This window comes from Oreochromis niloticus, linkage group LG22 (genome assembly GCF_001858045.2).
Source record: "Oreochromis niloticus isolate F11D_XX linkage group LG22, O_niloticus_UMD_NMBU, whole genome shotgun sequence".
Lineage (NCBI taxonomy): Eukaryota > Metazoa > Chordata > Actinopteri > Cichliformes > Cichlidae > Oreochromis > Oreochromis niloticus.
The window spans coordinates 32485264-32511969 of NC_031985.2; the positions used below are offsets into that span (position 1 = coordinate 32485264).

Sequence of the window (26706 nt, forward strand, 5' to 3'; positions counted from 1 at the left end):
CCACAGAGGAGCCTGATAGCTCAGTTTACTTTTAGGAACTCTGGGAACTGCGCGTAATCCCACAGATGAAGTGCTCTGTTGGGATAATATGAGGTCCTTGAGCTATTATAGGACCCTCATTCAGAACTTTGTATGTGAGTAAAGGCCTTTAAATCTAATACTGGACTTAGCAGGAAGTCAGTGAACAGAAACTAGTATGATTTCACTCACTGTGACATCTTGGATAAACTGGAGGTTGTGCACTGAACTTTTAGAGTAGCAGTGTTGGGCAGTAACGGAATACATGTTCCGGTGTTACGTACTTAAAATACAAAATATGAGTAATATAATACCAAATAATTAATTATCAAATAATATAATATAATTGCCAAATATAATAATAACCACTGCAGCCAAAGATAGTGCCTGACGAGCCCAGTTGTAAGTAAGCTATTAAGACTCGACTGCACACTGTGTTCGTGTTTTTCTCCGAAACAATAAGTTCCCTTGGAGCAGCCTTTCAACGCCTCTCTCTGCCTCTCGCTAGCAAAGTTGACCCACACAACAAAGTAAAGCTAGTTTTCGGCACAGAACCCGACGTATTAGCCAGAGGTCCCTTTACTACGGTTCAGAACCGCGGACCTGTTTTATATACGTGTTATATATACGAGATCGCTGCAAAAAGTGCAGCCTTACCTACTGTTACTCATTTTATATTAAGATTTAAAAATCTAGTTGGTATTGGTATGGCAAGTAACCTTCAGTAATAGTAATAAATTACACAGCAATAGTACATTCATGTAGTTGTAAAAAGCATGATAATATATTAAGTAATCCAAAGTATTCAGAATACTTTAGTCTCATTGAATAACGTATTCCCAACACTGTAGAGCAGCCTGATAATAACAAAATATATAGTCCAGCCTTAAAGTTTTTAAAGCTATGAAGCAGCAGCAGAAATGTTTATTCTGATATTGTGCAGATGAATTGAGCCAGTCCTACGAGGTGTTCACTGGTTTTTTTATCATCTCGTATATCCTGTGCTGTGTGGGGATGCTCGTTTGCTTCAGTCTTGGGCAGTCTGTCACAGGCCAGTGGCCCAGCTTGAGCCAGAACCCATGCTCCCATCTGCCTGACTCCCTCACCAGCTGCTGCAGCTTCGTCCAAGAGAAAGTCACCCAAACTGGCTACCCCCTTTTTCACAAAAAATCAATACCAGCTTGAGAGGAAATTGTCCAAAAAAACGTATGTACACTCACTTAACAGAACAAGTGCCTCTCTGAAATTGATGCCAAAACCAGAATAGCTTAAGTTTTTTTTTTCATTTTTTATGGCCTGAAATGTATTTAAAACCTTTTCAAACTGCATGTGCATGTGCAGTCGCTCGTGAATGGATTAAAAGCTGGAAAACCACATTCACCCACCCTCGGTCCAGCTGGACCTGGTAGCCCTGGATCACCAGCCAGTCCTGCTTGACCCTGATTATGAAAAAAAAAAAAATTGTACAACATTCACAACGTCTGTGTTTTGAAAAGAAATAGAAAACAAATGTCAGGAAGTTAAACAATTTCTTTGAAAATATTTATAATTGTTATAGTTTTACCAAATAGTGTTATAAATACATGCAAATAAGACATTATTTCAAAATAAAACAGAAAACTGTCACATAGAATCCTCATCTACTTTTGAAATATAATGAAAAGTAATAGTGAGACGTTTACTATCAGCTTTTATGAGGATAAAATAAAAAAACAAATGCTTTCGTTTTTTTATTTTATCCACCTAAAATTCTGATAGATAAAATTAAAACAGGAAGAAGAACTGGAAAAGATGTTTTATGAAACTACCAGTTCCTTATCTTGGTAGGAATTGCTTGGCAAAATAAACAAGGGATACTTTTTGACTGCAGAAATAATAGTTCAAATTCTCATGCAGATGATTTGACACATTTTGGATGGCAGTTTTTTTAACATAAGAGGTGATTACAAAACATTTGAGGTTCAAACATAAACTGGGAAAAGTTTAAATGAGATTTTTTAAATTCTATTAATTAAAGATGTACTGACAGTTTGGACAGTTGGAAATGATTGATAAAATATAAATACACCATCAAAACCACTTGTTATTTCATGGACACAATCTGTAAATGCCTTTTTAAAAAATATACATATACTTATTTCATACTTTAAATTTTGATATACGGTATCCAAGTTAAGGTAAAACCATAGCTGTATGAGTTTGCTTCTTACTTTGTCGCCTTTGTCTCCAGTTAAACCATCAATGCCTGGGATTCCACCAATTCCCTGTGAGATGGTTGAAAACACACAATCAGTACCAGTTTGGAGACGTTTAAAACTCTAAATAAAAGTCAAAAGATCTCCAGGTCTCCAGGTTCACACCTTCTCTCCTTTTTGTCCAGGAGGACCTGTCAACCCTATGCTGCCTCTATCACCCTGTGAATACAAAACAAGCGTTAACGTCTATAGTTCAGTCACAGTGAGGCATGCAGGGGGGCCGGGACAGGCGGCGGTGACGTGCTGTCGAAAAAATCAACCCAGCAGTACCACAGAACATGGTTTAGTACCCGATGGATGGACGGTCAATTAAAAACAAAGAACAGGAGATGTATACTTTAAATGCACACACAGTAACACACAAAGTTAAAGTTATACACAGAACACAAAGACTCACATAAACCGAGACAAACAAAACACTTTTGAGTAAAGGTTCGGGAGCCAGAATATCCTTACAGCTTCACCAAGACCCGCTATGGTTTGGTTGCACATTCGACCAAAGACTCAAGGAACAATGGCTTCCCATTGTCCTCAGAGCATCACACTTTTGGTTTGTACACTGATGTCATCTTCTGTGCCAAGGAATCCCTCGTCTGAGCAAAAAGTAATGGCTGTTAAATTACACGGTACCATGAGGTCTTACCCACCTCAAGACTTCCCTCTGCTTCATAAACCACTTTACAAGTCACAGGAGGTTGCCCTTTAATTATTTCAGGCTTATATCACATTAGCACACGTCGTTTAGATCAGCAAAAGGGACTCCTGTTCTGCTGCACCCCATGGCAAAGAGACATTATCCATAAGAACAGTGCTGCACAGGGAGCTGCCTGTTCTAAAGATGCGATTAGAAGCAATTAAACCAGTTTTGATTTTGCTCCCCCGCCACGTGCTCAGGGAGACTCGATGACCAGCTCAGCCACTTTGAACCGCAGCTTAAAGTCAGTTTACGTCATGTGTTTGCATCAGGTTTGGAAAAGAGGCAAATTGCAGCCTTCCCGTGGAGAAAGTGAAGACAGATGCTTGCGCAGTAAGAAACAGAAAAAGTAGCAAGGCGCAATAAAGTTCAATTTAATGCACTTTTATCAAACCAGCAAGGTTTTTTTAAGCTATAACAAGTAGAAAAGTCAAATAAATGTATCATGAAATGACTTTTGCTGTCGCTCTCACTGCACTGCCCCCCCGTAGTGCACCTGTATTATCCAGAAAAACTTACAGGTGTGGTCTCAAAACTATCAGAATAACACTTGTCGTCTTTTAGATCTCTTGGGCCTTTTTAAGTGTCCCTTTCAGTGCAGCAGTGAGTGATGAATACCGAGAAGTTTGTTTCAAGGAATAAATTACACCGTGGGACTCCCGGCTGGCACTGGAAGGCAGCACAGAGGCTGTGATTTGTGCAGACTGGGTGGGCGTCTGCACTGGCTCCCTGCTACATATCCTCTGTGGTAACCTGTCCTATAATTCATACATCTGTTACTCTGACAATAAGAGATGTATGAGCACTTTCCTAGACACTCCCAGGAAAAAACATATAGAAAAAAAGGCAAAGCCAAAAAGCGAGATAGCAAGAAAGATTTGAATAAAATAGATCTGAAGAAGCAGATTAGAACATTTTGTCTACATGCATATAAAATATGCACCTTACACAGACAAACATGTATCTGGGTTAAGATGATGCTCATGCAGAGTCGTGAAGGACAGGTTTACTTACCTTCTCACCTCTGTCACCTTTGACAGAGTTTATACTGCCCTGCAAATAATTAACCAATAAGGATTAATTATTATCGAGGCTGAAAGAAAAGCAGGAAAGCTTGAAAGCATAGCATGTGACATGACCAAGACTAGTTTATTTACAGTGGGGGAAATAATTATTGGATTTGTAAGTTTGCTCCCATCACAGAAATGAAGGATTTTTGTGGTGAAATAAGTATTTGATCCTCTAAAGCTGTCTGTGTGCCCATGTGACACACAGATTCCAAACAATCAGTTGATCATTCAATTGCAGATACTCCTGATCTCAACTGATTATATGTATAAAGCACACCTATCCACAGAATCAGTTTCTTCCAATCCAACCTCTTCACCAACACAGGCAAGACCAAAGAGCTGTCCGTCACCCTCCATGCAGGATCTTACCTCATGGGCTGAGGATGATCATGAGAAAAGTGGTGGATCAGCCTAAAACTACACATGAGGAGCTTGTTATTGATCAGACGGCGGTTGGGGCAGCCGTCACTCAGAACACCACTGGTAACATCTAAATGATTCAAAAGGAGGCTTTGGAGAAAATGCTGTGGTCAGATGAAACTAAACTCAAACTCTTTGGCAACAACTCGACCCAACTGAAGGAAGAGAAATGCTGAGTATATCAAACACGGAAGTGGCAAGATAATGCTTTGACACTGTTTTTCTGCTAAGGGTACAGGAAGACTTTACAACACAGGGTCATGGGGCCATGTGCTGTAAAATCTTGAATGAGAACCTCCTTCCATCAGCCAGAATACAGAAGATGGGTCATGGATAGTCTTCCATTGAGAATTCCATTGAAACTTCTCACTGCTGTGCTTGCCAACAACGCTTCTCCACCAAATACTAAGTTATGTTTTGGTTAGAGATCAAATGCTTATATTCACTCAATGACATGCAAATCATTTTATAACATTTATGCAATGTGTTTACATAAAAATCATGACTCTTTCTTTGAAAGTGAGCAATCTTACAAATTCAGCATAGGATCAAGTAATCAATTCCCTCACTGTAATCCAAAAACTTTGAAGCTATCTTAAAAGTAAAAGATGTGACTGTGGACATTTTTAAGTTTTCATACACTTTCTCCTTTTTCTCCTTTGAGTCCAGGTGGTCCGATAGCACCCTTAGGGCCAGTGTCACCCTGAAAAAGGTAGGCAGGTTCACACAATAAAAATAAAGCTGAACAACTATAATGAAAGTGTAATCCTTTATCACAAACACTATAGAACTGAAAGGCAGTGGTAGATGACCTTGTCACCCTTAGGACCTGCAACACCGGGTGCACCCATGCGACCCTGTGAGAGATGAAAACACAGCCGTCTTTTGAAAGCCATTGAAGAAAGGATTCCCACTCATCCGTGCAAATAATAGAGAGGGATTAGGCGTGGTAAAATCAGCGGGGCTTTACCTTTTCTCCAGCAGGGCAGGAGCAGTTCACTTGAGGGCCTCGTTGTTGCTCAGCACTGGTAGGTGTTGGCGTGGGGATCTTGTAAGGGGGAGCCTCTGTCACAACCGTCTTAGGGCACTGAAATGAAGCAATTTATTTTGATAAAACTGGACATGATGCTGTGATAGAAGTGGCAGGCATCTCTGATTAAGACTAAAACTATTCAGACCCACACTTTTAACTTTTAAAGTAGCTTTAGAAGGAATTATACCTGTATGTTCTATACCTTTGTGACAAGCTGATGATGATCAGTGTCTCTCCTGGGTGTATATTACTGCTATATTAAGGTTTGCATCCCTGTGATCCAAAAACTGACGCTTCAGGATGCTCAAGTCTGAAACATTTCATTTCAGATGTGGCTCTTTATGATGTCATAGAGTCACAAGCACACACTGTTTAAATCTTATGTTTCCGAGGGTTAACCAAAGAGAAGGAAGTGGGAAAAAATGAATGAGAAAGTAGCTAAAAGGGCTTCAGACAGTGAATGAATTGAGGGGCTGCACCAGCACACGGTTTAACATAAATAAGAACTATTTTGAGCTATTGTGATTCATGCAAAGCTACTCTAGTGCAGTCCAAGAATTAAACATTAGCATGACAGCTATCTTATGTGTACTCAGCTAGATCCTATAGGCTGTTTAGTTGTCTCTTAATTACCCAGTTAGCAAAATTACCTAGTTGTAAGCTGGTCAGATTCAAAGACAATCATTTTTTTAATCTGTGGTAGATGTGCCCAGGTCAGGTCATTTGTGTTATAGCGTATATCTGTTTAAGGCGCTCTCAAGGAGACAAAGAAACACTGTACTTCTGTATTTACTCTCAGGATTGTGGCGGTAATGTGTATTAATACAAAATCAGTTTTAAGTAATGTGTCAACTCTGTTAATCAGCTAATAAATACCACCGTGTGGAGGTCTGATTAGTCAAATTGGCAAGTAACTGCTTGTTTCTGTGTCCATCACATTTCAAAGGAGCAAGTGGAAAATATTTTGTTTCACCTCATCATAAATGTGTATGAGTGTCAAACTGTTCCTCTAAAGCTGTTTGGTAAAGCTGTATTGTACAGAGTTACAAAGTAACAAAGCTAAACTGAATATTCAAAGTAGCTTAGCTGTGTGTTTCAAGCTAGAACTGAGCTTGGGGGGGGGGGGTCTCTCGTTTGTAACTGGCATTGGATATATTTCTATACAACCAGGTACTTCCACGGCTTAGCAGCATCTGAAAGACGCATTTGCCTTTCACTGCAAAGACGCAGACTGTGGGCCTGTTGGCCTGTAATACTTACAGGCCCATTGGGTAGATCACAGCAGGTTTCCAGCTCGGCATGCTTGGAATCGCAGTAAATCATCATTCGCTGGAGGTCAAACTGTATGTACACAAATTAACAACATGTCAACTGCAGAAAAATAACCTTGACTAACATGAATCACGCTGTTGCCAAAACAGAGGTGAAGACTTACATCAATTGGCACACTGTCATACAGCCTTTTCCCAATCACTGTCTTCCCCTGGATATCAATGTCCTCTCTGTCTTCTATCGGCAGCGTCTGGATGTGCTTGCAATCCAAGTACAGAGACACAGACTTGGACTCCACACTGAGAGCAATCTTGTGCCAGTTGCGGTCAAACAGGTTGTCGACCTCAGGGTTTTTGAACACAGCCCTCACAGCATCTTTTGTAAGGCCCACAGCATTGTACTCCACTGCCTTGTTCTCACCGTCCAGACGGATGGACACCTGTCAGGTCAGAAGCACAGGGATGTGAACTGAAACATAAAGGAGCTTGTTTTCCACAGAGGGAAGTAATAAATGTACAAAAACAAATAAAATATTGCCAATTCTAAGGCACAAAGTAATTGTATGTGATTTTGTTGAGTTTTGACAGTTGGAATGAAAAAGAGAAGTCAGCGAGGTGAGCCTATTCAACGATGTAATTCTCCAAGTTGGGCCACATGCAGAGACAGGCACATTTGTCACTATTTACATTTGGCTCACTCACCTGTGGAATTCCATATTTGTCAAAAACCTGCCAGAGGTACCAGTCTTCACGCCTCGAGGTTTTCCTGAATTTAAATGTGGTCACAAAGGCATATTCGTCTGGCAGCCCTTGACGAAACACATCTCTGTGGAATAAAAGTACATCATTATTATTATTGCTTTACTTTTCTCTTTTTCGTGGATGTGGTAAACCACCAGTTGCGTTGGCTGTACAGCAGTTGAAATATTAATGTATAAGATTAAACACGGTCCCAGTGTTTTACCTAGCAACCTAGCAACCCGTGTGTTTGTAGCTACTCTTCCTGCTGTCCTTAGCAGTTTTACACTGACTTCTTATATTCAAACTATTGCCTGTGTATCCATTCTGTAAAATTTAAAAACCTTTCAAAAAATAGGATTAGCCAGGATGCTCACTAGCTAACAATTTGGGATTGACACCTTGTTAGCCAACTGGATTATTTCACAATCACATCCAGCGCTTGTTCTGCTGTTTCAAAACACCACAATGGTAAAAATGCAAATGCAAACACTTCAAAAGGAACTTAAAAAATCAATGGGGGATGTTACTCTAGACACGACTAAATTGGTGTCTTTAGTACTTAAGTAGATGGCTAGTGGCTGTTTCAAGGCTGCCAAAGAAAGTGTCTCTTTTTAATATCACATTTTACTGACATTTCATCTGGCTGTGATCAGATAACGACATATCAACTCTAACTCCATAAAGTTAATATACAGAAGATGTCATTAATATAGCTACATGGTAATGATGTTTCACATGGGATTGTGTCATAATGTATTGCAAGTTGGTCTTAGTTGTGTTTGGGTTTGAATCTCCTCATTGTTGGAGTTGTTGAGTAGGAAAAATGTCCTTTTCAGCCAGAACCGAGATGTAAAGGGATGAACTTCGGAGACTTCACTTTTGCCACTTTCACATGCATTGACAGGGCTCAAAAACAAGCTGAGCTGTTTAAAGCATAATGGGCAGGTCACTTACTCTGTCTGTTGTACTATAGGCATGGTGCCAAGGCGAACATATGAACTTTGGCCATCTTCAGCTCTGGTTGCCAGAATATCTCTCACGTTGAAATACTCCATCAGGTCAAATCCTGCAGCAACACAGTAAAGAAGCCTAGTTGGACTCCACACACACATAAAAAAATCATGCCAGGCTCTCCAGTCATGAAGCTGAGTTATGGTTTTGTCAGATTTCTAGGGGGTACACTGAAGTTTAACTGGGTCAGTCCCACCACACCCTGCAGCGACTGTGTTTTGGACTTTTTGAAGAATCGCTGAATTAATGGACAACTGGAAAATACAGATGTTTTCTGGACCATTTAAATATTTGTTAGATTTGTTGCCAGAGTGGGAAAAAAAAGCTTGTTTCCACTGCTGGTAAGGTCCTCGTGTGAGTCTGAGAGAGCGCATGTGTGTGTACATTGTTCTGCAGCGTGTGATTTGAAGTGGTGTGACCACAGACCATATTTAGGTGGTTTAGAGAGGACACTCCCTTGTACAACAAACAAGTAGCTGTAGCTATGGCGATGCCAGTAAGACGAGAGCTTGTGCAGCACTAATGCTGCCAGTCTGTCCAGCAGCTCTCACTGAAAGCTGGTGGTTAGCCTATGTTGTGTAGTCTGAGCTCTCCGGAAAACAGACTGCGGCACGAGTGAGTCAACAGAATGAGAACAGCCTCAACATTTTCCTGCACAGCCCTAGTTATGCAGCAAAATCTCCGTGAGACTTCTAGTGGGAATAACAACAGCAGCGCCCTAATCTTTCAAAGAGGAAACCGCAGCGTTAAGGTGGTAATGCGAGAGTCTGGCAGAAAAGCTCAGTGGATGTCATTAGAAATAGCTTGGAAGCAGGTGGTTAAGCGCACACTTAGCCTGCCCCTCTGTCATTAGCAACAGAGCAAAAAATAACATTAGAATCAAAAGTCTTCATGACAGACATAACTGATCTGCCATCAGCCCCACACCACAGCTGCTTTCTCTGTCAGAACGTGCCTCACATGCACCGTTACCAATTATTTTATTCACTCAGCAGTGGGTGGAGACTTTGTCTTTGCTCAAACACACACACAAGGAAACATTTCTCATTGTCTTTCATTCATTTTGATTATGAAACAGCTTTATTAGTTAGGTTACCTTTACTGGCCACCAGATGGCGCTGTTTCTTTGCTGACTCAAAACACAAGAGTCATCAATTTTGCCTTAGCGTTTTTGTTGTTTGTTGTTGTTTGTTGTTGGGTTTTTCATGCAGAAAAACCCAAAAAAGATTTGTTTCTGTGTTCTGATACCTGAGACTTTTGCCTTATTTAAACCATGGGATGGGATACTCGCAAAATCCCCCCCCAGTCTCAGTCGGGTTATTTTTAAAAAGTCGGCTGAGCTACGTGTGACGTAAAATGGCTCACCTTCCTTTGCTATCTGAAAGAAAACACTTTGAGTAATTGACAACTTAACAAGTAAAAAAGTCAATCTTTGCTGTACAAAAGCGATGTTTGCTGGTTATCAGTTGCTCGAGGAAGCCACGCAGCTGTGAGTTACACTGGCCTCGATTCTCCCTGTCACTGTGCTGCATCGTGCACACCATGCTGTTTCTGTGGCTCTTTGGGGCCAAATCTGAGCACAAAGCTGTAATTTGAACTGGCAGCAGATAGCGTATAATCAACCCAAAAAGTTATTTTGGACAGCCAAAAACGACCACTGGGGTGATCTGCGGCAAAAGCCAGATGAGTTCACTGACTGGGAAAGGCGAGCGCATACACACAGCATTCTTTTGATGGGAGCAGATGGCAACATTTGTACAGTAGATAGTGAGCGCGGAGCCACGGAGATGCTCCGCAGCCTCTTGTGTGCGCTCGGTACCCTGAGGGGGTCTGACTAGACAGCCCGTGATAAATACAAGTCTCATTCAAACCGCAGGTCTCTTGGCTGTCAAATCATAATAAGTGGCAAATAGTCTTGACATTTAGCAAAGAGAACTGCACTCCCTGTGCACCAGCGCAGAAGCATTTGTTGTGTAATTATAAGAAGGACCTGCAGGAGTAGCAATGATAAACACCGTGTGTCTGCATGAAGAGAAAATCTCGGTGTGCTTACCCGCAAACTGAAAAAAAGTACTTTACTCAAGCAAGTTTGACATTGTACATCTTAAAGTCTGCATTTACAGAGCGACTGTAGCTTGGAAATCCCCAGACATCTTTATCATGTCAGGGAGCGTCAGACCTCAGACTGCTGTATGATAACATTTCGCCCCAAGTGGGGCCCACAGCAGGTTTTTGCTCGTAGAAAAGACCTGATTGTGACGCAACTGTCTGTGTTACATTCAAGGTAGAGAAAAAAAATCAATAAGCACCCCTGTGCTGTATTTACTGATGCTAAAGTGAAATAAAAACTAAACATTTGCTTCCAGACAACACTATGGGAACAGTTAAAGTATAGAAAATGAGTAATTATGATGGAATTTAAAATTATGATAGTGTTTAGCTGTAACTAAATGTAAAGGAAATATAAATCAGTGCAGTGTAGAGTGTATTCATGGCCTGTTCCACAGTATTCTATACTTTGGGTACAAGGAAAGTATTTCCCATAGAGTTTTCCGCTGGAACAAGATCTGACAAACAAATCATTGGTCAGAGGATTTATTCCAGTACGAGCGCTTAGCGCATCTGACTAAGTGATACATCTGCTTAAGAAAGCATCAGTGGCTTTCAGTGATTTATCAAAAGTTTGTTCTAATTTCTTTTGCGGCTGAGAGAAAAAGCCAAACCACATAATTAGCACTCGCCCAGTGACGAGGATGTGATAATGTGTCTTGACAGCACAAAGTGGCGCTGTCTCTGATCATGAAAACACTCTTTCAGTCAAAAAGTCAGTGTAACTTTTTAGCAACTCTAAAGAATAAGAGGATACATCAGGGATAAAGCTTTCTCAAAGGGTTCTGTACTTCAGTCCAGTATATACCTATATTAACATAAAACAGTTCAAAAAGACTTATAAAAATATGATCTTCTCGAACTATAAAGAAAGGGAACATATCGAAATTAAGTGAATGTCTCTATTTAAAAAATTTCATGATGTGATATTATAGTATATAGTATATATTATCAGAAATCTGTTCACTATTTTTATTACACATTATATCAGTAAGGAAGCTGACTAAATATTAACTGATAATGGCAAAGGGGTGGGATTAAGCGTGTACTTCTTCCCACTCCCTTTCAACATGTAAATGAATCAGAACGGTAGCAATATTGAAATGTATTGACTTTGGTATTTTTTTTTCTCTTAGTTTCTTTACTAAATGTACCTGTATATTGTTTACATGTTTAAAATAAATTAACAATAAATAAAAATAAATAAATATATACTCTTAAAACCTGACTACAGTATGAGGGTAAATAGTGTTCATTTAGCAAAACTGAAATACAATAAACAAATATGCACTGCACTGAAGTATTTAAAAGTTCAGACTTACTAGCTCTTAATATTTCACAGAAGATCTCTCAAATAATTGTGAGAAATTAACTGTTAATTATGAGATTATGTGGTAACCAGGCAGGAATTACATGCCACTGCTATTCGCTAGTGCATCCAGTTTACAGCTAAGTCTTCATAGTTTTTTTCACTAGGTTATAAATGTAAAAAGTAAATGTATGTAATGTAAATTAAAGGAAGTAGGCTTCACATCATAGCTCAGTGTGTAACTCCATATATTGATGTTGAGAGCTGTGGATGCTAATGGACTGACAATCTATATGGATGCTACGGAAAAACAGCTCCATGCTGGGACGTCTGTGAACACTCGCCTGATGAATTTACAGGTTCAGTAACTCATTTCACTGAAATTTGGATTCAAATTGAATTTTAAAAAATTAAATATTTTGGACCGTTTCAAATTTAGGATTATCTGGAGTATGCTCATTGGTTAATAACTGACAAGTTATTAACCAATGAGAAAACAGTTCTTCATCTCATTGGAATTTTTGTTAGTTTGTTTCCTTTTTATTAAACTAAAAAAATACATCTGGGAACTTTTAAAAGTCTGTTGTTGACAATTATCTACAACTTTACTACTATTTAAAGTCATATTCATCACATTAAATCAAGGAGCACGACTGGCCCTGTCCCTCACTAATTGACTTATGCATTAAAGCTGTCTCTGAAGCAAAAGGATAAATAGATACTGCACAGGACCGCCGAGCTCCCAGGCCTCTGGTGGAAGACCCAAGTTTGAAGGATAAAGACGGCCCGACGGGGGCGAGAGGGGAATAAAAAAAAAAATGGGCTGTTATATTAAATATTAATCATTGTCATCCATCAGAATCAGAATGAGAATCAGAATGTCTTTATTGTCACAGGTACAGCGAAATTAAAAGTGGTCCCTGATCACTGCATCATCCCTAAAAATATAAAAATATAAATAAAACAATAAAATTTAATAAAATCAATAAATAAAATACTTAAAGTGCTAATAAGAATAGTATGACCAAACATTCACATACATTCCCACACACATAATGGTTGTTGTGGCCGAGTGGTTAAGGCGATGGACTAGAAATCCATTGGGGTCTCCCCGCGCAGGTTCGAATCCTGCCGACAACGAATGATTCTTTTAGGGCGCAGGGATAGCTCAGTAGGTACAGTGGTGGCCCCATGATCGGAAAGTCAGGGATTCGATTCGACTGAACAGCTACCTTGAGGTACCCCTGAGCAAGGTACCGTCCCTACACACTGCTGCCCACTGCTTCGCTGAGTGAATGATTAAATGCAGAGTGGAATTTCCCCTCGGGATCAATAAAGTATACATTATTATTATTACATGCAGACACCATCCATCTTTGATTTGCAGATGTTGCATCAACAAACACAAGTCTTAAGCTTACCCAGTTATTTTTTCTCCAAAATAGATATATTTGGTTTTGTTTTTTAACTTCATTTCATTAATGTTTTTATATTTGAATTCATTGCCAGCTGGTGTCTTTCTATTTCAAGTTTCCATGTTATGTCTGTGTGGTTTTCCTCCCACATGTCTAAAGACATGCAGTCTTGATAAAATGTCCTTAAGAAGTGACGTGTTTTTGGTCCAAGTGTGTTGGCTGTCATTCGGCAGCCTCTTCAGGGTGTACGCAGTGAAGTCCAGTAGCGTTGTGGTGCTGACCAAGAGTGATATACAAAAGAGATGGAAGGACGTCCGGGTTTTAAGTAATTTTTTTTTTAAGAAATCAAAGTCTGTCTTTCCTGAATAAATCAACAGAACAACCTGTGCCAGCCAAGTATGTTAAGAGGGAACATTTCTAAAAACATAGCTTTTCGGTGCTCTTACATCTCTTTTTCCTTGAACCTGGACTTAGCACGAGTCCAAACACTCATGCCTGTGCATCTGTTTTTTCTCTTACTGTGATGGATGTGGGTGGGAGACACAGACAGGAACTGAGATTTCCCAGAACGCACTATTATAACTGGTGGATAAACGGTTTTCAAGACCTCGGAGAAGAACCTTTAACACAGGAGCGTGGAATGTGTGGAATAAAAACATCTAATGATGGAGCGCTACATGCTAGTAAAACAGCAGCTTCACTGCTAATCTTAAAAAGAGCAGCACCTTGTCTTGACTCTTGTTTGTGATTTCCTTAGCCTGGATTTCAATAGTGAAGCTGCAATAACAAACATGTCTGGCGAGTGTACTGAGAGGTCACGTCTTTCTACAGACAAAGTACTGCGGCGCCTCAAGTGGTCATCTGAAAGGTTTGAGTTTGATGCAGATGAAATGGATAAGCTCTTCAGAACTGTTATCTCCCAGAAAAGGATGGTGACCTTGCTTCAGATAAAGCTGAGGAGTCTATCCTAGATAGAAAAGTAAGTTCAAGTATCTTGGAGTAAGAGATCGAGGCACCAGCAGGTCAACCATACTGGTAAAAAGAGCCGAACCATGAGGTGAAGCTCTGAATTTGCCCACTTTAAAACTTGATTTTGAAAAAGACGAGTGTTTTGTTTTCACAAGTATATTTAGAGAGCTGTCAGAGAATTAGCAGCTTCCTGGTCATGAATTAAACCACTTCACTTTATATTCTCATGGAAAGAGAGAGAAACTGTGTGTGAGAACAAACTCTTTGCATGGAATAAATGTTTTTGGAAAATGTAGGAAATGCTTTCAGAAATAAAGACCTGACTTTGTGGTTGATGTTGCTGTTAAGAAAGCAGCAGTTTGCACATACCTGGAACCTCTTCAAGACCATAACTGGTGCTGCCGGGCTTAAACCGATCAGGTTGAACCTTCATATTTGGACACAGGACATCTGAGAAGAAAGCAAAATAATTCAGTTAGGCACGCTCATGCTCTCATTGGACCATGGGGAGAAAGATATGGTAACCCTGTATCTTCCTGTTCAAAATCGAATCATATGTTATTGTTTTATTAGAAGAAGCAATCAGTGGGAAACATTCTGAGGGGTCAGACGTAAGAGATGTGGAGTGTCATGTTGTTAAACTGATTTGCGATGAGGGGAGCACCAGCGCAGACAGTCTAGCCCCCATTTCTGCCGTTTGATATCTGGGGATGGGAAGCGTGTGGATGGCCGAGCGACGACTGAGATGGCTTTTATAGTGGGGGGGGGGTGACAGTGTTATATTTCCACACACGCGCAGCTCAGTGATGGTGATGACAGGAAGAAAGGCAACCCCTTCAGGTTGGCAGGAGGGCCATTTTCTGTGTCAGGATGCCAGCTTCTGTGAAGGGTGCTGTCTAGTTTCAGAAGATGTAAACATTTGCTTAATGTGACCGACAGTTTTTGAGGATCACTTCACTCCTGCCTAATCCATGGATACAGATTAACCTTCATCCATATTGATTTTGCTGGTTCACGTGAGTTTACGTTTGTTTGTTTTTTACTAAACTGTGTCATAAAGCACACGCACTAATAATCACATGTGAGCGTGCTGACACAGTAAAGAAATGTGAACACGGCAAACTTTATACCAGCTAAATGTTAATATGTCAACAAGGCCTCACTGCCTTCCCATAAACGCTGGGTGGAGGACATAATGATACACCTCAAAATAGAACAACTCAGGTACAGAATTCAGGGCTCACTTAAGTTCATGAAGAGCTGGTGGCTATTTCTTATTGTGCTGGAATAACATCTGTTAACTTAAAGTTGTTTTTTTTAAATCATTTTCATTGTTGATTTTTTGTTTCTCATTGTACTATAGTGTATACAGCTTGATGTCTGGCTATTCACAGAACATAATAATACTCAAAAAAACAAGAAGAATTAGTACAAATATTCAAATACACTCCTGTGCAAAAGTCTCACTCCACCATCATTTATTCTTTATATTTTTATTCCCAGAACTTTTAAAGCTGTCTTCAGCCATAGTTTCTGGAGAACTTTAAAACTTTTTCATCATACATTGGTTGCTTTATTACTAATTTTCATTTTTAGTCCAGTCTTTTTATCGTTTTCAAAGGAGTTTGCTTGTTTGCTTACTTTTTGTTAATTAAGCCAACTAGCCCTCACCTATGAATCATTCAAACATTAAAGTAGTGCTGTGTCTAGACAAAAAAAGCCAAATGTGACACAGTATAACAGGCATAAAATACTACTTTTGAACCATTAATGTGATTCCCAAAGAGCAATTTGATGGAAATTTTGAAGTCTAAAAGGCTAACTACAACAGATTAACAGCATCTTAAAGTGAAATCCTTAAGAAAAAGCAAAAAATCCAGCAAAGACCTGACACAGCCTCAGGAGATGTGTGCAGTGCTTTAGTTCTTCTGTCTACTGTTCACTGAAGCCCCATCAAAGTGGTCTCAGTGAAAGGGTGGCTGTCAAGAACCCATTCTTAAGGTAAGGGAAACAGGAAGAAAAGGACGAGGTATGTCAAATTACACAAGAGCTGGGCTGATATTAAGATCAACAAATTTTACATTTTTGTTTCAAATCGTTGGAAGGTACAGGTGTCAGGAAAGGAGGTCCGGACACCCACAACAGTGGGCATCTACAGCTATCTGTAAAACATGGAGGAGGCTCTGTGATGATTTGAGGCTGCATTTCAGCTGGTGGTGTTGAAGAGTTTGTCAAAGCTGATGAATTTCTGAACACAGAACAGTATAAATTTTGAGCTACCATGCAATACCAGCTAGAAAGAGCTTGACTGACATCAACTTCATTTTTTTTTTTGCATTAATTTTTTTTAGCATTACACTGATAGTGTAATGCTAAAAAACAATATCAGTGATGGATTGGCATCTTTATGTGAATTGTACGAGCATTTCTTAACATCAGTGACTAGGATCAAGGCTAAGCACGATAAGGGGGAACCATGAAACATTTTAAAAGTAGACAGAGGATGTGTCAACAGCACCGGTGATAGTACATACGCTTGCTAGCTTGCTAGTGTGACCATCATTGCAAAACATTGTAAACATTATATACCACACAAGTGGGTACATTTTAAACTGACATTAGCATTTGGCTCAAAATAATGCAATGCTATGTTTTGTTTCACCTCAGAGCTGCTAGCATAGTTGTAAACTTAGACATATAGACTTGCCTTTTTCTTTTGCTCTAAGTGTCATGATAAACTTTCCACTCTGTTGATTGCTGAAATTAAACTGCATTTTTATCAAGACAAATCTGTATCCTCCACTCTTTGAAACTCTCCCTGATCGGCTCCCTTGTGTTAACTTTCAGTGAACAACAGCAAATCCAAATCTTGTTAGCCTTTGGAATCACTATATCATGAAACCTGTTATTATGTCATTGATTTGTCTAACCCTGAATGCTATGATGCATATATTATCTGACAAGTGAGACACTCCAAATTCCCTAACAGATGCATTATTTGCTAAAAATCCATTTTCTTTCCAATTCACAGCTGTAAAAAATCTTCACTGCAGAAAGACTTTTAACCTGTAGCATTGATTATGAGAGCCTGTCAGCTCTTGAATACTTTATCATGCCAAAGTAGTGGAGTTATTTCAGTTTCTTGTGCATTGTTTTTAATTTGGGCTTGACATCTTTCATTGGGAGCGAAACTGGAGGAGACAGTTTTTTGCTTCCACACGTACACCGGTATTTTTGGAAACGCAGATTTTTCTGTGCGTTTGCACCTTTCGTCCACACGTAAACGGCGTTTTCGGTCACTGAAAACGGAGATTTTTTAAAAACTCCTGCCAAGGTGGAGATTTTCGAAAACTCCGTTTTTCCGTGTGGACAAGGAAAACGGAGAAAACGCAGCGTCAAAGGTGTGCGCCTTTTTTTGACGTCACACTGTGCGCCAGGTTATTAGCTGTGTCCCAAAACGTCGGCTGCATCCTCCGGAGGCCACATTTGAAGGCCGATTACGTCACAACCAGGCGACGAAGGCTGTCCCAATTCGTCGACTCCTTCAAATGCGGCCGACAAATGCGTCCTTCATTTCCCCGAATTTGAAGGATGGGTCGGGTGTGTCCTTCGTGGCCCACCGTATCCCAGAATTCATAGCGCGGCCCAGCCAAATTTCAGCTGCCAACAATGGCGGCCGCTACTAAGTTCTAAAATTAGTCTTATTAATCTTTCTGGGTCACAAAATAAACTTTTAACATATTTTCAGGCGAGAAAGTAGCGGTGTAAATTACAAATATCTGCTTGGTTTATCAAGACATCGTATATTTGCAAAATTGTGCCGAGGTTTTCGGAGACGTTTGTTACCCACCCGCTCGATAGCAATGGTCACTCCAGCCGGCGAGAGCAGCAGACTCCCGGCTTCATCGTTTTTAGACCCCCGCTCTTTCGCTACTCAGGTTAAACATGATATATAAGTCACTCGGATAACTTAAAAATTTAATTGTTTGCCTTTTTTCGGTGTTTTATTTGTTCCGGAGTAAATCGGTTTGGCTGAGATCAAAGTTATTAGATTGTTAGATTAAATAAAACTTTATTAATCCATCGGGTGGGTTCCTCCGGGATTTTCACACAGCTGAATAAACGTCAAACAGAAAACTGATTAAAGAGAAATGTGAGACGGTCGAGAATTTACGCCAGTGTCCTGTTATATTTTAGATAGCAAGGAGCAGACGGCCGAGTTTATTAAACTCCACCGACACAGCGGTGACGCAAATCTGAAGGCTAGACCATCCCATTTCACAGCCTCGCACTTCTCGGTCTTCGAAGGACCCGGCCCACGTAGACCATGAAGGCTGGGTCCTCTGAAGGATGCAGCCGACGTTTTGGGACACAGCTATTATTGTTTTGGTGAAATGAATTTCTACAATGGCGGACTTATACAAAATACCGTTACTGTTAATTTTACTCTCTGCAGTGTTTAAATGCTTACATATACACACACAGTTACTGTCCCTCCACACATAGGACTAAGTTCTGCTTCTATGTGCCATCTTTGTTTACTCTTTCCCAGTCAGGCTTCTAGACTTCTGATTGGCCAACATTTCTACACGGTTAGGAATATATGGCCACCTGCTGCTTTGGCATGTTCCTAGCAGCGTTTTCCTTCGTTTTTGGCTTTTACGTGTGGACGGGATGTTTTTTTAAAAACGAAAACGGAAAATCTCCGTTTTCAAAAATACCCGTACGTGTGGACATAGACCTTTTAGACCTTAGAAAGGACCTTTGGCTTATACTGTTTATAAAGCCAAAGTTAGCCAAAAATAACCATTCTGTAAAATGTATATAAGCACGTCACTCTTTTTTAAAAGATGGTGTTGAGACTCGAGCATGCTAAATACTTGAGCTACCCTCAGATTTGTGGCCCTAAGGCTATAATTTAGGGCTCTGGCTGTGAGTTAAAGTGGAAGCAGTGTAAAACCTGCCTTTGGGAATGAATCTCTAAGTATCAGCAAAAATGTATGCATTACATGGGGCATCTGTTTTCAGCCGTAAACTGGTAAATTATTCATTTTTGCTATTAGCTGTGTTTCCTGTCACTATTATAGCTGGTGAATTTTTAAACACCATCTGGGTGCCCCTTGTCTGTTATGTGGAGAACAGGCATGTAAGGTCAAATATGCAATCTTAGGAGTTTGTGTTCTTAGGTGAGGCCACACATGCTCTGTCGAATCAGTGTAGCACAGAATAAATAGTGTCCATTTTTAAAACTATAGATTAAAAGGTGAAAACATCTAACATGGACATTTGAGCCACTGTAGCTGACCCACTTGAAACATTAGAGCTATAATTTTCTGGGTGAAAATAACTCACATCGCTCAGGCAGCCAGTTATGCTGACCACTGATGTACTTGGAGGCTCACCCGTGGCGATTTTAGAGATTATAGAAAGAAAACACTGAAACTTTTTTTATCTGACTGAATTTAGCCTTCGGCTTGTTGGAGTTGATAAAGTATGATTTAAAAATACACAATATTATCGAGTGCCTCGTTCAAAATCTATAAGTGAAGAGTCAGAGGTTACTGGTTTAGGACAAAACTACAAGCTGCTTTTAAAGCACAAGAGGTATGTAACTTTGTAACATGATACACCCTCAAAAAAGAATTAAGGCATTTTAGAGTCTTACTCATCACATTCTTCACAGGAATCACTGTTTTTGCCTGACAGGTTAGCACCAGGTTAAAATAAAAGTTGGGGGTTTGCTCATCCTTAAGCAAACCATGTAATCATGTCATTTCCATTTTAGTATTTCTTGTTCGTGGTTAAGACTCATGGCATCCCTTTCTTTCCGGTCTGCCTAATTTTAGGCAGGAATTTTAAGCGTTGGCGCGGGAAGCATCCATCATCCCCATAAAAATACTAGCAAGCAGATGCGTCCCTGCTTCGCTACAAAGCTAAAAAAAAAAGTTGTTAAGATAGAATATTTTAAGTCTATTTTAGCTGATTAAGTTAGCAGTATAAACTATTTTGTGTCTTTGTTGAAACATTTTCTCAGCACACCAGTGGAGAAAGCATTGAGGTTAACACTAAGACAGGCTTTCTACTGCTAAATGCCTCTGCACTATAGCAGCAGTCGAAAAGGCAGCTGTACCACAGATATGTCTTGGTCGGGAAACTGTCATTTACGAGCTAATTTTTGCAAGGGCTTCATATTCAGTCACAAGGAGCCGGGATAGCTCAGTGTGCATGTGCATCTCTGTGTGGTTGGGGTGGGGTTTTGTGGTTAGGGTCTTTCCTCTTTTCACAGTGGTTAAAAGGTTAAAATAAGAGTCACTTTGATGAAGTGGATATTGCGACTGAGGCAGACTGTTCAAAGTATAACTTCAAAAAGAAGCCATGCGGCATGCAGTGTGAGTGTTTTGTTGGCAGTGGTCGCGATGACTGACTTACTCTCACACAGCCTCCTCCTCAGCCTGTCCCTGATCTTGTCAATGGCATTGAAGTCTGTTACATGGAAGACATGGGCATTCTTTGGCTCCGCTGCGATCTCTTCCAGCTCCTCCTTCAGAGCCTCCCCTATGCCCACAGCAAACATCCTGATGTCCGCTTTGGCAGCTTTCTTGGACGGCTCCAAAACATAATCCTGGCTTCGGCCATCTGTGAGAAGAATGGCCACCTTCTGAATGCCTCTGGCGGCCGGCCTCGCTCCATTCTGCACTGTGAAGATGTTGCTGGTTGTGTAGTTGATAGCATCCCCAGTCATTGTATTTCCCCCCAGGTAGCGTATGTTGCTTGCAGCTCGCTTCACATCTTCCAGGGTCTTGTGTCGCCCTAGGTTGAACTCAGTGGTTGGTCTGTCACTGTAGCGAACCACGGCTACTCTTGTCTTGTCAGGTGCTACATCAAAAGACTCCACCAGGTTAGAAACCCATTGCCTAATCTTCTCAAAGTTCTCCTTTCCAACACTGGATGAGGTATCCAGGATAAAAGCCAAGTCATAGTGGACGTTTTTACACCCTAGAGAAGGCAGATCCAGAAAGGATTTTAACACATACAGTCTATAAATGTTCTAAGGCTGCTATTACAACAGAAATGTAATCCTAATGGTCTTACCTGCCCTTTGTGCTTCCACCTTCTCACTGGAAAGAGTCAAGGCCAGGATGACCAAGACCAGGGTGATCCTAAATCCCAGTCTTAATTCCATCTCAGCCTTGGCTTCAGTCTGTTTTGTTTAGCTTATTATAACCATCAAGTTGTTCAGTCTGTGGAAAGATGAATAAAAATAATTCTATTCAATTCAATTCAATTCAAAACATTTATATATTTATATTTATTGCATTTATATTTATATTGCATTTTGCCTATTTGAGAAGCGTTTGAATTGATCTGTGATATGTTATAGTTTCTGAAAAGTGGCCTATTGACACTAGCTCAAAAAAAAAAATCTACCCTAACTCCAGATGGGTCAGGCAGAAATCCCTCTGAACGCTACACCTATGCAATCAGAAAATGGGGTTTACCGTATTTTTTGGACCATAAGGCTCACCAGATTATAAAGTGCATTAAGTGAAACAAAGCAGTCAGATAAGTCAACCTCCACTTCCGTACCATTGATTCATTGATGTTGAATTTTATCACAGCTACTCTATCCCCATGTTGTTGCAGTATATTAACAATTAACCTTGTATTGTGGATGGATTATCTCAATTGTTCTCCTGACTGAATTTTGGCCATGCGATTGCATTTGTCCCTAACCATCAGGAACCCTCACGTTAACTTTTATCGAGTGGAGAAAAGTTAGCGTTCATCCTCCAGCTTCACTGTGTTTGTTATGCTAACATAGCTGTGTCGCTAGCGATCACGTACCACATTATTATATACCAACTATCTCAACTTCAGCAACCCTACAAACATCACTGCTGTTTAGTTTTCTGTCTTCATTTATGTTGGAAGTGATAGCAGAGCTGTATGTTTTAATTTTTTCACAAATCTCTCAGTCAGAACATGCTATATCCTGTTTAGGTGGAAACTAGCGAGCTAACTTCCTGCTAACTCCGTCAGAATTTAATATATTATGTTTTAATGGATGCCTGAATGTTAAACTTTTTTTTGTTACACCTGGTAAAGCAGCAACATTGACCATTTTATTAAAGATGAAAGAATTTAGACAGTTTTCAACTCTCATTGATCCTGCAGTGTTCGTTTCACTTTGTGACCTGAAGCAGACGGAGTTTTGGAATAGTCCACGAGGCTCCCGACTACGGTAGCCGTAATGCTGCAACAATCCATCAAGCGGTGCGGCTTCTTATCTTAACAAAGTTGTACTAAACATTTTTTAACAGATTTTTGAGCGCCGCGTACCACATAAAATCGGTTCGAGGTCAGTAAGCACAACCAGAATTCATACATAAGGTGCACCGGATTATAAAGCGCACTGTCGATTTTTGAGAAAATTAAAGGATTTTAAGTGCGCCTTAAAGTGCGGAAAATACGGTATTTTCTTTACAAACAAGTCTTGACAATCATTGGACAAAGAAGGCAATCGTTAGCGTTCCAACAGCTACATTTTAAACTGCAGTAGACACCTTATATGTGTCAAAGAAAAGGAAAAATCTCATCCCCATTATTGTCCAGTGTTTTACTGTCTTCTCTCTGGTATGAAAGCTGGAAGGAAATGTCTTTCATTCTTAGGACATGATAATTGAAACCTAAGACTAAAATACACACTTTTTTGTTTTACAGCAGCAGTGAATACTTCATCCAGAGAAAAACTGGACTCGGTAAAGAGTGCTGGAATTTGCTGCATATATATCAACTCCAACCACATAAGGACAGTGTCAGGTCTGTGATGTTTTCTGATGATAAACTGCAAAAGTTCTCCAAAGTAATTTCTTACTCTTTAAAATATGCATTTAAACACACATCTAACCGCTAGAGTGCCATTTTTACAGGTTTGATCATGTTGTAGAAGACATCGGTCTGCCTCTGTTTGAATCATTTTTATGCTGTTGTCTCTGGGTGGCACTGAGAGGAGCCTGTCTTTTAAACAAAAAACTATTCTTGATCTTATTGCACACCAGTGGTTGTGATGCCTGCTATTAAGATTGATGTCTGGCTGACTGTAGCCATAACACAGGCTCATCCTGATCTCATTGCAGGGGGTTTGTGGGGGAAGTTGAGGAAAGTCTGAGTAATGCACAGCTTGGAAAGCAATAATATAAACTGATTTTTTCTCACCATCTTTTACTGTTGTGATATTTTCACTCAATTGTGCTTTTTTATGTATGTTTTCCAGAAAGAAAAAGATACATTTTTGGTGGTGGATAGTAACTTTTAACTTCCAGAAATAAAGCAGTGCTGTGTAGTTTTCCTATAATGGAAGGAGCAGGTAATTCACCTTTTACATTCCTAACAGTCATTAGAAAACTTGATGTTGATATATATTAAAAAAGCTTAAAACACATGATTTTAGAAGGTTTTCCGTCTGAATTTCAACAATCTGGAGAAGTGTTGGCAGCAAATAAACGTCTCTGGGGTTGAAAAGTTCAGCTAAAGTGTCAAACACTGTAGTTGATCCATCAGGTAGCCACCTGAGGTCAGTGCCAAAAGTGAGTCAATCCACATGGAGTACCATGTTGAAATGCCCAACTTCAGTGAAAAAATTAACATGTTTGGTTCAAACAAAAAACAAACAAACAAAACATCTTTGGGGCATTTTGCATAGTTTGTCCCTTCATAAAAACTACAGAGGCTGTTGAACTGAACCAGACCTCTGACTGCTTGTGATGATTTTGCATCACAAATCCAAGAAATAGCTTCAGTTTATGTGGGTAAATATCGGTTTGTTACTGTACGTAGCACTGATTAACAGGTATCTGCATCTGTGTGTTGCATCTGTACATGCCCTAAAATGCATGCTAGCCTTTGCAACTTATCAGTCCAGTCACATCTCTAAATATAATAATTTGTTATGCCAAAAAAAAAAAAAGTCAGCTAAAATAGTAATGTTGAGGCTTCAAAACAGTGGCTATGCCCATCTTTTGTATGCAGTCTGTGGTGGGCACTGGACTTCACTGAGCACATTAAAACATGAGGATTGCTTATGTTGTAAGGTAGACCTTAGTCACATACTGCCATTCAGTGATAGTTTCAAAAAAGTGTGATGCAAACCGGAAACAAAGACCATTCACCTGCTAAATAAAAGTTGTTCCTTACAAATGAAATTTTACTTTGAAGGCAAACATTCTCCGTAGCCAGCTTGAGTCAGACTCATCAAAGCTTCACAGCTGCTTAGCAAGTGTTTGCAGACAGGTCAGCATTTTCTATACAAACTACAGTGATCCTGGGAATCTGCCAGCAGCCAAAGAAATTTCAATGAGGTTTTCGGTTCAATGGTGTATAAATCTTTTGAACCAGTTTCATTTAGTAATGCCAAGCGACTTTCTGCAGCCACTCGCCAACCTGCTAGGGAATACATTTTTTTCCGTAGTGACCAGGCGATCACTAACTGATCTGGCCTTAGCAAGGAATGAATTGGATGAAAGTTAACAGTAAAATCTCACTAGCAGGTAGGTAAATTTTGTATCATCTAGACAAACTTAGCCTATCTGTTTCCAGTTATGCTAGGCAGAGCTAGTCACCTCCAAGCTGTCAATCTGTTGATCCAGTTCTTGGCATGAAAACCTGACAACCTGTGTTGTCCAAAATGTCAAGCTAATCATTTACTTGGATTAGCTAGACTTTTTAGGACTACAGTGGAGAATGAAATATAATCAAAGAGCAGTAAGTAAATGTAACTATGTAAGAATATATTATTTTAAATTACAAAATGATCTAAACAGAAAGTCAGGAAATATTGTGGTGGGACTCAACAGCCTGTTGACTGTGCTTTAGCTTCTATGTAGCCTGTGACATAGAAAGTTCACTGTGGGTTGTACAAACTTCTTTAGTGCATGGTATTGCCCTTATCTGATTCTCCACTGGGCTATTTCTGCTACTTGGTTTCACTGTTGCTATTAATGAATAAAACAGGCACTTTAGCTGAATTACTGTAATTGCTCCAATTAGTGTGCATTTAACATCTAAGAAATTCAGCCCAGAGAGCTTCAATGAAAAAAAAAAAAAACTACAAAAATCTCAGCTGCTCAGCTGAATGAGATTTAGTTTCAAGCTCCTAATCTTCATTACTCAAGTTTGTATGTCAAACAGATTATAATTTGTCTTTCTTTCATCACTGATTATATAAAATGTGGAGCTGAATTAATCTGCAGTTTTACGTAGCTACAGTATCTGACGTAAAGCTAAAAACAGGATATCAACATCCCAACCTGGGACCGGATTCCTTACAAACAGCAGGTCTGTATCACCAGGCCTGTTTCCACTTCGTCTCTTGATGGTTGACCTGGGACTGCAGTGTAGATGTCTATAACAGAAGCACCACGTTTATCATTCCCGAAATGCAAAAAACAGAGAAAGGCCTTTTTTTAAGTGCAACCAAAGGAGAGGAGAAAAAAAAGAGTACGTTTTCTGATAGCAGATCTGAGCAACACATAAACACAAAAAAAGCCAATAATTCAGAACTGCTAAAGAATAAAAAAGCATTTCAGAGGCATTTTATGGAAGCAGAATAAGCAGTAATACATGGAAGACTTCATGACTTTTTTTCCCTTACCTGGCCTGTCACTCAGTCAGTGTCGCTGGAGGTGTCTCTCTTTCTGTCTTTGCCTCCAGCGCTCACACCCTGAATCAGCACTGGGAAAGCATCATTATCACTTGATAATAATCCAAACTGTCACCCCTGCAGGCATCAGAACTCACGAAGGGATTATAATATAATCCAGGGAGACAATCCAGTGCAGAGTGTTGTTAAAAAGTGAGGTGAGGTGAGCTTCAGCAACCTTGTGGATGAGTGGACAAGGTGGGAGGGAACTGCAAAGGGGGAAAGTGTAGGGTTTCACTTGGGGACGAAGCAGCTTCTACTGTTCTTGACTGGGCTGTGCTCTCACATAAAAAAGGCAAAGAGGCACAGCCAATTATAGAGCCAACTTTATGGATATTTTTGTCCTTTTTTTCCTCTCTGCCTCTCTCTCTCTCTGTCCTCCATAGCTGCACCCATCTGAGGTGTTGCCCTTAAAGTAGAGGCATGGCTTCTTGGCAACCACCTCAACTGTCCAGCCTTTGCCACTGTTATAGCCACAACGGAGCCGCCCTGGGGCTGGCGGTGGGCTGGGCCTTATTGGCTTCTACCAGCAACACACTTTTAGAAAAAGGCTGTATTTAAGTTGGGGAAATGATTACAGAACACTTGTGCTTTCAGCTTTGTGTTGAATGGCTGTCCTTGCACTGGCTTATAGTAAAGCTCTGTGATCTATATTACTTATGTTATGCTGTTTTTCTTGGTTTACACTCATGT

At 40.0% G+C, this 26706-nt stretch overlaps 1 protein-coding gene and 1 non-coding gene across 4 annotated transcripts in view; one reads left to right on the forward strand and one right to left on the reverse strand.

Annotated features, from left to right (window-relative positions):
* Positions 1-26425, reverse strand: part of col22a1 (collagen, type XXII, alpha 1) — a 65817-nt gene extending 39392 nt beyond the window's left edge. Inside the window, exons 1-16 of one of the 3 annotated variants that reach the window (XM_019351034.2) lie at positions 25966-26425; positions 25622-25716; positions 21408-21556; positions 20745-21311; positions 14685-14765; positions 8457-8568; positions 7464-7587; positions 6926-7201; positions 6751-6831; positions 5428-5544; positions 5270-5314; positions 5098-5160; positions 3982-4020; positions 2379-2432; positions 2229-2282; positions 1404-1457 (exon numbers count right to left, since the gene is read on the reverse strand). In XM_019351034.2, coding sequence (XP_019206579.1) covers positions 1404-1457; positions 2229-2282; positions 2379-2432; positions 3982-4020; positions 5098-5160; positions 5270-5314; positions 5428-5544; positions 6751-6831; positions 6926-7201; positions 7464-7587; positions 8457-8568; positions 14685-14765; positions 20745-21311; positions 21408-21498 — 1758 coding nt within the window. In that variant the 5' untranslated portion in view covers positions 21499-21556; positions 25622-25716; positions 25966-26425. The remainder of the gene's footprint in view (positions 1-1403; positions 1458-2228; positions 2283-2378; positions 2433-3981; positions 4021-5097; positions 5161-5269; positions 5315-5427; positions 5545-6750; positions 6832-6925; positions 7202-7463; positions 7588-8456; positions 8569-14684; positions 14766-20744; positions 21312-21407; positions 21557-25621; positions 25717-25965) is intronic. The other 2 variants (XM_019351035.2, XM_019351036.2) reach the window with 2 other exon arrangements.
* trnas-aga (transfer RNA serine (anticodon AGA)) lies at positions 12990-13071 on the forward strand. The gene has a single exon. It is a non-coding gene; the product is annotated as a tRNA-Ser (tRNA).
* Positions 26426-26706: the final 281 nt, after the last annotated feature.